Below are 14811 nucleotides of genomic sequence, written 5' to 3' on the forward strand. Positions count from 1 at the left end.
CGAAATACTGCAGTCAAGTAGTTTCTATGAAACCATACAACAAAAGAAACTCACTCAGTCATGTTTCATATTACATTGCACTCTCTATTGTAAATGTTTGTTTAACTTAAAATTTATATCTTTTCTATGAAATACAATATATCATATTATTTTTACATAAACATAGATGAAAAAAACGTAAAAAAGAGCACATCAAACTTCCATAAATTTCTAAATGGAATTTTGTTTATATATATATATATATATATATATATATATATATATATATATATATATATATATATATATATATATATATATATATATGCGCGTGGGTATATAGTACAAATGGAATGGATTCTGATTACGAACTCGCCGAATACATTTTGTGTTGAAAAAAATAATAAATACATTTGTTTTTTCTTTCTCTGCTATATGTAAACATTAATTTGAGAAGCAACTAGTAATTGGACACATAACTTATGTATAAAAAGTTTAAAATAAAGAAATGCAAAAATGTGAAATACATATACGAAACTTTTTATACATAAAAGGAAAAGTGTGGCAGACGTTTACTCTTCTATTATTTAACCTGTTTTTGTTTTTATTTTATTAAAGGGAGAACCAATTTTCAAATGTACATATCTTTCTTTTTTCCTTTTGTAAAGGAAAGGGAATCCAATAAACGACTCTAATGTAGATTTATTGAGTTGTTGTGAGCTTTTAAAATAAAGTTATCTCTTGAACTTCTACAGATGTTTAAAAGGTAGGGAAGACGCCAGTTTGCAGCTGAGTGATGTATGCTTAGCTAATTTGCCCCATTTAGGTTATGTTTGGCTCATTAGCCGAGAGTTCAAAACCTCATAATTTACTAGCTACACAATTGTTTGTTCGTTTATTTATTTGCTGGATTTTAGCGCCCCTTTTCAACACTGAGGCTATGAAATGTGCACCTAACAAGGAAAGGACATGAACTGCCAACGGGACTTCCTAATCAAACCTAGTCCATTCGATAAACATAACAAAGATATGTTCATGCACAAAACATTAGGTGCCATGAACAACGGAGTAAGTTTTTTTGTCCCATTGAGCCTGTTAGTATAAAGAAAATCGTAGACTTGCAGTAAAATAGCTATTGCACCAACACTGTTCACTGAAAAGTCATAGTTTACAGTTCTTTCTCTTCAGCATGAAACAAGCTTTCCAGAGGTGCTATGTGTTGGAGCCTCTAATGTACTTGAACAGGGAAAACTGGGAGAATGTCGGGAAAATTGCCTCCAGAAATTCCTGCCATCAACTTTTGCCTTCTCGGGAGTAGCCCCGGGTAAAAGCACACAATCCAAACGTATCTCACAAAATAGTATGGAGAGTAAGAAATGTATATAACAAGTTTTGTATTGATAGACGGAATAGGTGTGAGGGGAAACTCGTGTATTGGTATGGAACTTTTCCGAATGGAGCATGAGGTGAAACTGAAGGCGCACACACTGATCACTAGGCCACCTGCAGGGATCAAATTCTGGGAGAAAAAAGCTGTTAAAATTAGAAATCCGTGTACAAAATTACTTATTCGAACTATCACTCAAATCTCACTTTTACAATTATTTTTGTTTAATAACGTTCTATGACAAATTGTTAATAATTGTTACGTGATTAAATTACTTTGAGAAAATTGCTTAAGATGTATACAAATTGCAATGAGAGTTATCAAGTTTTTAGTCCACATCCTTCAATTAACTTACATTACTATTCATCAATATCAAATTATATGCAACTGAGTAGGAAGATCAAACCAGAGGGCTCAGCACAATCTTTATTCGGTGACATGTGAGCAGTTTTTAAGTGGAGAGCAAGGTGGTTCAGAGTTAGAGTGCTAACATTTGGTGTAATCATACGAGTGAGTCGTGTGTGCATAAGGTCGTATCCGTGAGATTTTCGGATTTCTCTAATTTCTTATCGCATTCTTATTCCTCAAATCTTTCATAATTATTAATTTTCATTGATCATCCGTCATATTTAGTCTACAGAGCAAAACGTGGGACCTTAAATATATCACTTGATTTTCACGAGTGCATTCATTTATTACTAAGGTCTTAAACATAAGCTAGGAAAGAAGGAAATAAGGAAAGAATTGTACGGAAGCTAGAAATAAGGAAAGAATTGTACGGAACAATTGCTATACGTTCATTGTAACTAGTATACGTATAATTGAGTGACTCGGGCGAACAAAATAGTAAGCGCCACTTCCGGTGGAATCGAGTTATTAAGTTTATTAAGTGAAATGGGCTATGATCGTGTCACAGAAGAGTATGTAGGTATTTTAATTTCTGAAATGTACATGTAGATGGCAGGACAAGCCTGTCTGATATATGTCGTAGCATTGCATTACACGGGAATGTTGAAATTTTTCTTTCAGTTTTCTTGAAAGTTAGAAAGTGTGAATTATTCGCCGAAGCCGCTCAGTTGTCTATAAGAAACTGTTTAAGTGGCTCTACACACCCAAGGTGTTTAAAATATTACATAGTAGATAAAATTAGACGTTGACCCGGAACCAAATACTATTGAAATAATCTTTGGGATATGAGATCAGGTACCTATGAGTGAATTAATCAGAGAATGCTAAAATCTGGAAGTTTGCGAAATTCGAGATATTCCGGGTTGAAGTTGTAACTCAAAATTGCGTTTTGAAACAAATGCTGCTATTGAAGTAATACCAGTTAGTATACACAAAAGTTGTTTTAAAGCATGAAATGCAATATATATTTCGTCCGTAATAAGACAGTGGCAACTTATAGTCTAAATGTGTTGAAATTTCAATACTGTTACAGATGGTTATACACAGACTGACTCAAAAATCCGGCACGATAAGACAAATCGGTAAAATATGCATCTGAGTCGCTAGGTAAACATGGATGAGAATAAAAGATCAATATTTTTAAACGTAGTTTGCAATTTTGTAAAAAGAAAGTCTCCCCACCTCTTTCACCATATTGCCCCTACCTCAACTTAAAAAATTCGAATTGTTTTCTGATTCCTTACTGTAAAAATAATTAAAATATATTTGTATGAATTCCCATTTCAGTGTAATTTATATTCCATAACCTCTTTCTATCTTGTATGCATTCTTTATTATTTTATTTAAACAGAAAATACTTATATGGATTATCTTATAATTTTATGTTTCGTTGATTTCAATGTTTCATTCCTTGTTTCTGAGCCCTGTATGCAAGTAACTGCAACCCAATGATCAATTATTGTTTATTTTGTTTGTGAAGGTTATTTTCTATATGCTGTCTTGATTGCATTTCTTGCCAGTATTTATTCCTCTTTCACCTCTGTACATGCGAGTCCTAATGATCTGTTCTGTGTTCGGTTCACTAATGAAACAAATTTTGATCACTTTTTTTGCTAGAGGCTTCTAAGTTTAATTGTGTATTTACTTTAATATAAGCACCATTTTTTATGAATTCTTATTGTTACCCCCCCACACCTTTATTATTATATACAGTACTCATTCGCATTTACACACTCCCCCTGCGTTCATTGCTGATTTGTTCACGAATTTCGAGTTTACGGTACTCACACTTCAGTGCTGCGGTATACCGACGCACATTGGCACAACGTTTGATTGTCAATTTAAGAGCAGTTTTTCACGTTTTTTCTCTAATTCGCTTTCTTCGCATGATGAATCGTCTACGGAAATTCTTATGCTTTCACGACCATCAGTGTAGCCGTCACCGTAGCAGTATCGATATGCAGACATACATTTTAATCTATGTTTTCAGCTGGAGCAGCTCGTGCTACTAATAATTTTCTTGCCAGTGCTTTGCACTGACAACGTACAACTTTTAAGATGGAATGAGGTGCTGCAGGTTCATCAGTAGTTTCCGGATAAAGATGCTGACCTTTGAGTACCCAACCCATTCAAGAGTATCTATTTATGTCGTTGGTAAAGTTTTCCATTGCTGTACTTGCATATGAGTTCTTAGCAAATAAAAATGCATGGCTCGGGGTTGGAGTTATTCGGGAACTGGTCTCGACGCTACTGCTGTCATTCACATGTAGGTTGTGTAACGAACGAACTAGAGGGATGTCGTCAGTTTGTGTACTGCAATACAAAATGATGTGGAATTGCTTGCCTGCTTATGAGACTCAATTCACTGATGAATTATCTGAAAGAAATGCTTCTGCACATTCTCGAGCGGTTACAATCTTTTGAATTGTCTTCAGAATTTTTGCCTTTTCTTGTTTGTGGGGTGCTGACATTGTATCACACCCGCTAACTGCATGATGTAATAGGAGATGCCAGCGTCCATTGAGACGCTGGATATTTCTGACATCATAGAGTGGTTTCTGCTCATGCCTTTTTCCCTTTTGATTTCATGAAAATTTTACCCACCGAATCATCAGCATGATACAGCAACAACGCCAGTACATCCGTGTCATCCACCACAACTGTAACTTGTTCCTTCATACGAGCCATGCTATTTGCACTCGAAATAATTAACGTGTCATCATCATTCTGTGCTTTGTAGATGATGTGACCATTTGCTCTCAACTCTGTAGACAACAAACCTATTAGGTGATTAATGTTCTTCGAGACTAACGCATACTGGTTATAGTACGCTGGTGCGCTCAATGAAATTTTCACGTCGGGTGCTGCACGATGAATCCTTCGGCGTTGATGCTCATGGTCTCATGGTCTTTGATGGAGGCACCATTTGGGTACCCGTCAAATGCTACCATGCATGGAACATGAAAATTATGACATAAAAATTTGCAGTATGACTGAAGCACGTCCATCCATAAATGAAGTTTAGACCATACTACGTATTGAAGGAACATCCGCCATCAATAACGAATGATTCTGATAGCTCAGGTTCATCAGATGCCTACGATGTAAAGGTCTCAAATCCTTTCATAAGTGAATGAAATAGTGCAGCTTTTGATGGTGTGGAAGTGAATTAATGTGCGATATACTGGGATGGTGTGTGCTCGAGCTTAACGAGAGTAGCAAGTCGTCAGGAGAGAGTTGAATTGTCGAAATAGTGAATACTATTACCAATGTAAACTCCTTTTCCTACATGCTATGATGTTTTCGCTTGGTCAAACTTCTTCAAACGGTATTCCAACGTTTGCCATTCAACGTTCTGATGTATTCCATTACCAACAACGTCTACTCACAGTGCACTTTGTCATCAACTCCTGCTATAACGTCAGTGGCTACATTGCGCAACGATGAGTCGTACACTGAAAAAGATTGATGCTTATTTAGTCATTGTATCATAAGTCTTCCATTACTCCGGTCCCTCTTAATACGTGATGTCAATAGCTCACAATGTTGAGCATTCTGTTGGCGTTCAGATCCAGTTAAAGATGTCACAGCAGAATGCATCTCTCCAAATATATGTACACATTAAGTCCATGTGTCCCACGTATTTTGTATCATCCCACGACTGTAGGTTAAACCTTCTCTACTCTTGATAACACGCATCGTACTCTGTTCAATTGCAAATTCCGAAGAATTCCTTTCTGGTTTTCGACGGATGACATGATTTCCACGGTTTTGAAACTGATCGTATATGAACGGATATGTAAATTATAACTGCTGTATCATCTGACATTATATCTGTCCACACTTAGCATACATATTGTGCCCTGTCGCAGCAAAGAAGTAAAATAAATATATAAAATAAACGTACAAAATAATTTTAGCTATGTACGAATGTTCCATGTAAACCTATATTTTACCTATTTGTCCTAGGGTGCCTGACTTATAGATCGCCCTGTATAAGGAAAATATCGCAATATAATTAGTATTTTCAACTTAATAATTTAAAACGTTATTAAAGAGACAAAGTAAATATGTAAAATATACACATAAACAATAATTATGGTTATATCAAATGTGTTACATAAATCCAAACAGCAAAATTTGTTGAAACTGTGGTCCAAAATTCATGCACTCATAGAACAATTTTCGCAAAGTGCCATGCTTTAGCATTACGTATATGAAGAGTACTAATACTCATTAACGTTAGAGCAAAAAATCATTTCAATAGTATTTAGTTCTGGGTTGTGAGTAATTTTCAGCTATTTTTACCCTACTAACAAACAACAAAGACAGTATATTGCACTATTAGTGTTCCGACATTATGGTTCAACGCCTGTGTCGTTATGCAACCACAATCACAGTCAAGAATCTATGGTTGCCTATAAGCATATTTGTGCGATGTAATTAACTAACATCTGTTGTGTTTCATAGTTTAGCTCTAAAAATTAGTATCATATTCTAAATAAATTGTATATGGGACTACCAGGAACATATGCTCTTTCACACAAAAAGGATCACCAATATCGGTTTTAATATATTGAAGTTATGCGAGAGCATATCTATAATATACATATACACAAGTTGAATAATTGAGAAGCACATCTTTTTTTTCTTTCTTTGAAGTCATTCAAAAATAGACCAATATGCAGTATAAGTTTCAATACCTATCAGCTTTCCGTATAAACACCAATATTATCCGCATGTGCATAATTAACTAACTGATAATGATTAATTAGCTACTTATGATTAAGCCCCATTTGTTATTTAGAAGTTATTACGATATTTTATGAGGTACTTTGTAATTAGTTTACCATCAATTAAACACCTAAGTATTGCAGATTCACTCGTACTTTAACAAAGAAATATACGTACTTTTAAATGCTAATACTGCAAAATATAATACACTACTAGAATACTTTGCAAAATGCAGTTTATTGGTTCCAAGAAATATTCACGCATTGCAAAACCAGGTTGTTTGAAACAGTGGGTTGATTTTTTTTTTTTTTTTTTTTTTTTTTACAAAAAATGGATAATAAACATATTCCAAAAGGGAAACATTTACTAACTAGGTAACATGGGATGTCACTTTCAACACAAAAACAATTAAAAAGTTGTATTTTTTAAACTTTAAGTAAAAATGAAGCCTTTTAGTTTTTAGTATCCCATGTTATGCCCTTTACGACGAAGGAGACGGATGATTAACTAAAATAAATGATTAAGAAATAAATAAATTAAGGGAGAACGTCAAAGAAATGGGAGAAGTCTGGAAAAACTCATAAATGCGATGTTGTCTACCAAAAAGATCACATGATCTGTGATCGAACCAGGGAAGTTAATGGAAAGCTTATGTGAATGCGGCATTGAACTTTTGTGTCCCATAGGTAGCAAAGTTAGTTACTTCGTAGTCTTTATTATACAGCATGTGTTATGTTTCAACATAGTTAATTCCTATTTATATTTCTTTCCAGTGTGTAACGTGACTATTGACTCGCGAATACTAAAAGCGCGGTCGGGGAAGACCTTTGGGCAGATCAAATCTCCATCTTTCCAGGGGCCCATGTTTTGTTGGTATTTACTAGTTGCTGACGAAAAACAACGGATAGAAATTCAAGTTCATAGGCTTATAGAAGTTGGGAAATTCAACAATACATTGGGAATGTAAGTACTTTTTTCTACTATTATAGTAAAATTCTTGTATTGTAACTAGTCTACATATAATATTTTGTTTGTACTCTGTACGCAGTGCGTAACAAAGTTACATATCATTTTAATATAATTCCGAAACTAATAAGAGTATATTAATATAATTACAAATGAATTCATTTTATAATTTAAGGCATAATTGTACAAAATTTCAAGCTTCTACTTGTATTCGTTGTTATTGGATTCACCTACTGAGGAAAGCCTCTTTTGATACTGGCTTGAAATGCGATATTTCACTGCAGAGTTGAAATGCAATTTTTCCTAATAAAGTTTTTGACTACACGTTGCTAGAAAGGTATGGATACTTATTATCAGTTTAAGAATGTTTGTAGCGTACTGTTCGACAGTGAGTGCGTGAATTCATTGGAGGTGAGCATCCACTAAAGATCTGTCAAGGTCTGGATGCCCAATTTATGTGACAACCGCAGTAAGCTTTGCTTCTAATCAGGCTGTGTTCATGGTGCTAGAGGATTGTCTTCTTGCATTGTAGATAGAATCCTTACAGACTACTTGAAGTTATCAAACGTCGATTCACCTCAGATACCTCGACAGTTGGATGAAGAAAAGATGGTCTCCTAAATAAGAAGGCTTCTTACAGGATAAGTACAACGAAGTAATCCCTCATCCATTCTGCTTAACAAAACTATCTCCAGGTTATTGTCTGTTTTTAAGTCTGCAAGACTAATTGTGAGGCAGATTGATTTTTGTCCAGAAATGCCATTTTCAAGTTTCTAAGACTTACCTCAAGTTTCTAAGATTTTGTTGAAAAGTGACAAAAGTATATAACTCTAAAATTGATAACTGGAAGTTATGCGAAAATGGTACGTAATTTTGGCATGTACCAAATTTCACATAAGTAAATCCCCACGCTAAGCGGGTTTGCATATCCAGGCTCCTAACTATGAAAATATTTACGATCACTCCAACCCCAATCATTTCACAGATTCAACCTGTTGTATATAAGTTATTAGGACATAAAATTGAATGTAATTTATACGAAAAACCCTTTTATGCATTGCAAGACCTGTAACGTCCAAATATTCACCACAAACTTATAGTTGTATCGACATAAACAAACAAACAAAATAAAAAAAAGTGTGGAGCAGGAAACCACTTTACACAAAAGTCAAAAGAGGTTATTGAAGACATACGAACTGGTCGAGCGGTTTGGGTGACTAGTCTGTCAATCAGAAGTTTATGTGTTCAAACCCTGTAGAAAATATTCGTTTTTTTTTTTCTTAAAAGTGTGTTCCTATTTTCATCAGAGGACTGAGAACATTTCTTTGAATAAATCTTTGGAAACTACTTTTCTCTCAAATTCGATTAGAAGCGAACATTATATGAATTGCAAATCTAACATCCACAGCTGAGAACAAAATATTAAGTATGTTCAATATGTCATTATTATCCTTTGATTTGTAGTGAAAAACTAATTATAAGCATTGACAATTTCAGAAGATTCTCCCCCGGTAATGGTCAAGATATGAATGAGAAAAAACTGATAAAACATTATTAGTCCATTTGAGCATGATCGAAGATAACTTATGGCCACGAAGGGGAAATTTATGTCGACAGGATCTCAAATTCTCCGACAGGTCATGCCCTGAAATCTTCACTGTTTGAAAGGTATCCTTAACAAATAGAATATTATATTTATTTCTCCTTCTACGTTTTGAAATGGAAAAATCATAATTTTAAATAGAATTATAATACGATAAGCATAAAGATTTATACAACTAATGAAGTAAATATCCTTGTGTAAGTTATCGATTTCTATTCGGATTAAAACTCGAATATTCGTTTGCATCACATTTTAAAGTAAATCCTCTCTATATATAGTTCCTACTGGAAAGCATGTTTAACTCCAATTACTTAATCAATATTTTTAATAATATATTTTTATTGTAATACTCTTACTATTCAATGTTGTATGCACTTAATTTCCCAAAGCAAAACCTCACAAATGTATAATTGACTAGTAAATATTATCAAATAAATTATCATTTAGTTTACGTAAACATTGCATCGCCTGATTTGAAACTTCGTATTTTAAATAATAATAATAATAATAATAATAATAATAATAATAATAATAATAATAATAATAATAATAATAATAATAATAATAATAATAATAGTAGTAGTAGTAGTAAAAGCATAGCCATATCTTTATCAGAATTTCAGGCTTAGTCAATAAATGAATTCAACATAGTCTCTATTCGAAGCTCTATTTAATCGAATCAGATAGAAATACGAAGAGGAACTTCGAGAACAGGTAAAAAAAATGTTACTTTGGTGGGTTTGAAAGTAACTTTTAAGAGGTTTTTTTTTTTTTTTTTTTTTTTTTTTACAATTACAGACAAATGCCTTGGACACTATTTTCTTTTCTTTAAGTTAACTGATTCACCGAACGTATCTGACATATGAGTAACTTGTCTCTATTTTCTACTCGGTTATACACGTTTTACAATCTTTTCCATTAACCTTGAACGACAAGAACACGAACACAAAAACATCCACGTAGGTATGACAGTTAAAATTCCTAACTTCCCCCACGGGGAATCGAACCCGGAACCACATACACCTGAGGCACACGTGCTAGCCACTAGACCAGCGTGAAGAACAAATAAAATGTATTTTGTAGTGTCTGAAGTTTATAGCTATTTCACCCTGTTGTAGTATGTCTATTGATTTTTTAATGTTTACCGTATTCGTTACTTTGAGGAATGATATATATTATTGATATAGGTTTTATTACATATTCGGCCATAAATATTATATAAATTATCAGAATTATTCATGATCTTCCATGGAAATTCACTGGTGCATGCGCAGTAGAAACAGAAGAACACAATTTTCTGATGTTGGTCAGAACGCAAATTTCTAACAGGATGTCTGAATTCCTTGGTGGAAAGCAGTAGTTCCCAACCTAGGGACCTGCAACTTCCTCCTGAGTAAGCATGAAGAGCGAGTAAGGTGGCGAAAGCTACTGGCATAAAAGAATTGTGCAATAAGTAAATAAAGCACTACTTATTATGACTTTCAAATTCAGCTTGACAATTTTATAATTGCCGTTTTACAAAAACATCATATTGCACTAGGAGGGTATGCAAAAGTTTTGCTGGAAATAAATATAAATTCCTGGGATGATGATGATGATGATGATGATGATGATGATGATTATTATTATTATTATTATTATTATTATTATTATTATTATTATTATTATTATTATTATTATTATTATTATTATTATTATTATTATTATTATTATTATTATTATTATTATTATTATTATTATTGGTCTCCTACTTCTTGGCCAAGATGTGAAATATTCACTACCTTCTTCATACCGCTAAATCAATTTCTTCACTGTTTTCTCGTCACAGCTCATACCCCTAGCTATCTGAATGGCAATTTGTCTAATTGTTGCTCGACCTATGATTTTCCCTCGCATAGTAACAGATAGTTTTCTACAGCTTTTAGAGCGAGGTATTTTGACAACCTGTAGAAATTTGCATTGTGATTCGTATTAGCAATGACAGTAAAGTGGATATTTCTGTTCCTACTGTGCATCATCAATATCATTATATCAGAAGTATTCCGCCATTACCAGCGGGTCACTTACCGCAGCTGAGAAGCTGCCATGCTCCACGATCTTCTGTTAATCTCTCCATCTTCACATACGATTTTTCTGTTTTGATATCGCCAATAGCCTAATTCTGTTTCTCTATATTCTAATTCGTCCTCTCCCTCTCTTCCCTGCCACCATACCCCTCAAAATACTATTTCCTCCATCCTAAAGGCTCTTTTCGCCATTTCTATCCTTGCTTTTATTTCACGTTCGCATGTCAAATCATCACTAGTAATAGTACTCAGATATCGAAAACTAATCATTTGTTGTTTTTTCCCGCTCCTACTTCTATATTTCACACCGATCACTTCGTTTCAATCACCATGGATTTTGTCTTTCTAACATTTATTTTCATCCCATATTCTTCACAAGCCTTTCTCAAGTTTTCTACATCTTATTAATTTTCTTTTTAGATTCTACAACAACAACCATATCAACCCCAAACCGTATACACCTCACCATTCTATCTTCTACGGAAATTCCATCTTCATTATGTAGACTCGTTTTCGTTATCTCTTCTAAATAGTTATTAAATAAAATATAATCGGCGGAATATAGCCCTATAATCTCTGTTGAACTCATCTTCCAATTACACTGTCTGTCTACTGCGCATGCACCAGTGAATTTCCATGGAAGATCATGAATAATTCTGATAATTTATATAATATTTATGGCCGAATATGTAATAAAACCTATATCAATAAAATATATCATTCCTCAAAGTAACGAACACGGTAAACATTAAAAAATCAATAAACATACTACAACAGGGTGAAATAGCTATAAACTTCAGACACTACAAAATACATTTTATTTGCTCTTCCCGCTGGTCTAGTGGCTAGCACGTGTGCCTCAGGTGTATGTGGTCCCGGGTTCGATTCCCCGTGGGGGAGGTTAGGAGTTTTAACTGTCATACCTATGTGGATGTTTTTGTGTTCGTGTTCTTGTCGTTCAAGGTTAATGGAAAAGATTGTAAAACGTGTATAACCGAGTAGAATATAGAGACAAGTTACTCATATGTCAGATACGTTCGGTGAATCAGTTAACTTAAAGAAAAGAAAAAAGTGTCCAAGGCATTTGTCTGTAATTTGCAAAAAAAAAAAAAAAAAAAAAAACTAACTCTTAAAAGTTACATCCAAACCCATCAAAGTAACATTTTTCTTTTATCTGTTCTCGAAGTTCCTCTTCGTATTTCTATCTGATTCGATTAAATAGAGCTTCGAATAGAGACTATGTTGAATTCATTTATTGACTAAGCCTGAAATTCTGATAAAGATATGGCTATGATTTTATTACTACTACTACTACTACTATTATTATTATTATTATTATTATTATTATTATTATTATTATTATTATTATTATTATTATTATTATTATTATTATTATTATTATTTAAAATACGAAGTTTCAAATCAGGCGATGCAATGTTTACGTAAACTAAATGATAATTTATTTGATAATATTTACTAGTCAATTATACATTTGTGAGGTTTTGCTTTGGGAAATTAAGTGCATACAACATTGAATAGTAAGAGTATTACAATAAAAATATATTATTAAAAATATTGATTAAGTAATTGGAGTTAAGCATGCTTTCCAGTAGGAACTATATATAGAGAGGATTTACTTTAAAGTGTGATGCAAACGAATATTCGAGTTTTAATCCGAATAGAAATCGATAACTTACACAAGGATATTTACTTCATTAGTTGTATAAATCTTTATGCTTATCGTATTATAATTCTATTTAAAATTATGATTTTTCCATTTCAAAACGTAGAAGGAGAAATAAATATAATATTCTATTTGTTAAGGAAACCTTTCAAACAATGATAATTTCAGGTCATGACCCGTCGGAGAATTTGAGACCCTGTCGACATAAATTTCCCCTTCGTGGCCATAAGTTATTTTCGATCATGCTCAAAGTAGACTAATAATGTTTTATCAGTTTTTTCTCATTCATATCTTGACCATTACCGGGGAGAATCTTCTGAAATCGTCAATGCTTATAATTACTTTTCAATTACAAATCAAATGATAATAATGACATATTGAACATACTTAATATTTTGTTCTCAGCTGTGGATTTTAGATTAGCAATTCATATAATGTTTGCTTCTAATCGAATTTGAGAGAAAAGTAATTTCCAAAGATTTATTCAAAGAAATGTTCTCAGTCCTCTGATGAAAATAGGAACACACTTTTAAGAAAAAAACAAAACGAATATTTTCTACAGGGTTTGAACACATAAACTTCTGATTGACAGACTAGTCACCCAAACCGCTCGACCAGTTCGTATGTCTTCAGTGACCTCTTTTGACTTTTGTGTTGTAAAGTGGTTTCCTGCTCCACACTTTTTTGTTTTGTTTATGTCGATACAACTATAAGTTTGTGGTGAATATTTGGACGTTACAGATCTTGCAATGCATAAAAGGGTTTTTCGTATAAATTACATTCACTTTTATGTCCTAATAACTTTTATACAACAGGTTGAATCTGTGAAATGATTGGGGTTGGAGTGATCGTAAATATTTTCATAGTTAGGAGCCTGGATATGCAAACCCGCTCAGCGTGGGGATTTACTTCTGTGAAATTTGGTACTTCATATATACATTGTTGAGCTGAGCGAAGCGAAGCTCTTATACTCGGGTTAGCCGTTTGGTTGTCCGCAAACTCCTCCTAGACCGTTTGGCCGATCTCAACCAAACTTAGCACGCTGATAGAGTATGTCGTGCTGAGTGACAACATATGTCGAAATCAAAAATCCGATGTATCATCGAGGAATAATGACCGAAAAACGCTTACTCCTAGACCGTTTGGCCGATCTCAACCAAACTTAGCATGCTGATAGAGAATGTCGTGCTGAGTGACAACATAGGTCGAAATCAAAAATCCGATGTACCATCGAGGAATAATGACCGAAAAACGCTTCCTCCTAGACCGTTTGGCCGATCTCAACCAAACTTAGCACGCTGATAGAGAATGTCGTGCTGAGTGACAACATAGGTCGAAATCAAAAATCCGATGTACCATCGAGGAATAATCACCGAAAAACGCTTGCATAGACTTAACATGGGGAAAAAGTTTTCACGCGATTTTTTTGTCAACAATTAAAAATGGCATTTATTATTGCATAATGGCCAGGAATGATTACGTATTTTAAGCTCGCTCAGCTCATTTCATTGCAATCGGGTACATCCATTGCATTCCTAGTTATGTGTACACTGAAGAATTATCAAATAATGATAGTGGCATATTTTGTAAGGTTCAATCTTCCAGTTGAATAACTCGATTTCAATCCGTGGTGGAGGAAGGAGTTATTTTCTCACTCTACTCTCTTTCCACTACAGCTCAGGTGCTACCCAGCCTCTGTAAAATGGGTCCAGAGAGCGTTGTCTTGACTACAGAGCTTCTTACATGTCCCTACGTATAGTAAGTGTGCAGCTTTACTTGCACTCCATTTCTTGAGTCTATTTTGCTCTGGTCTGAAAGGAGGCATACTTTATATCTTACTGTAAATAGAAAAGACAGTATTTCTGTTGATGTGAAGCTTATTAATTCAGTAATAAACAAAGTTAAGTCTGTTGCTAAATCAAGCATTATTCATTGACAAAAATACAGCTCTGTTGTAAAGGAGGATATCCGGAAATTAGACCCT

At 33.8% G+C, this 14811-nt stretch overlaps 1 protein-coding gene across 2 annotated transcripts in view; it reads left to right on the forward strand.

Annotated features, from left to right (window-relative positions):
- Nucleotides 1-14811, forward strand: part of LOC145680609 (cubilin-like) — a 1259764-nt gene that overhangs the window by 460883 nt on the left and 784070 nt on the right. For both annotated transcript variants that reach the window (XM_081751290.1, XM_081751291.1), the window contains exon 4: nt 7282-7471. In XM_081751290.1, the coding sequence (XP_081607416.1) occupies nt 7282-7471 (190 nt within the window). The remainder of the gene's footprint in view (nt 1-7281; nt 7472-14811) is intronic.

This window comes from Thermobia domestica, chromosome 3 (genome assembly GCF_964235325.1).
Source record: "Thermobia domestica chromosome 3, izTheDome1.hap1.1, whole genome shotgun sequence".
Taxonomy (NCBI): domain Eukaryota; kingdom Metazoa; phylum Arthropoda; class Insecta; order Zygentoma; family Lepismatidae; genus Thermobia; species Thermobia domestica.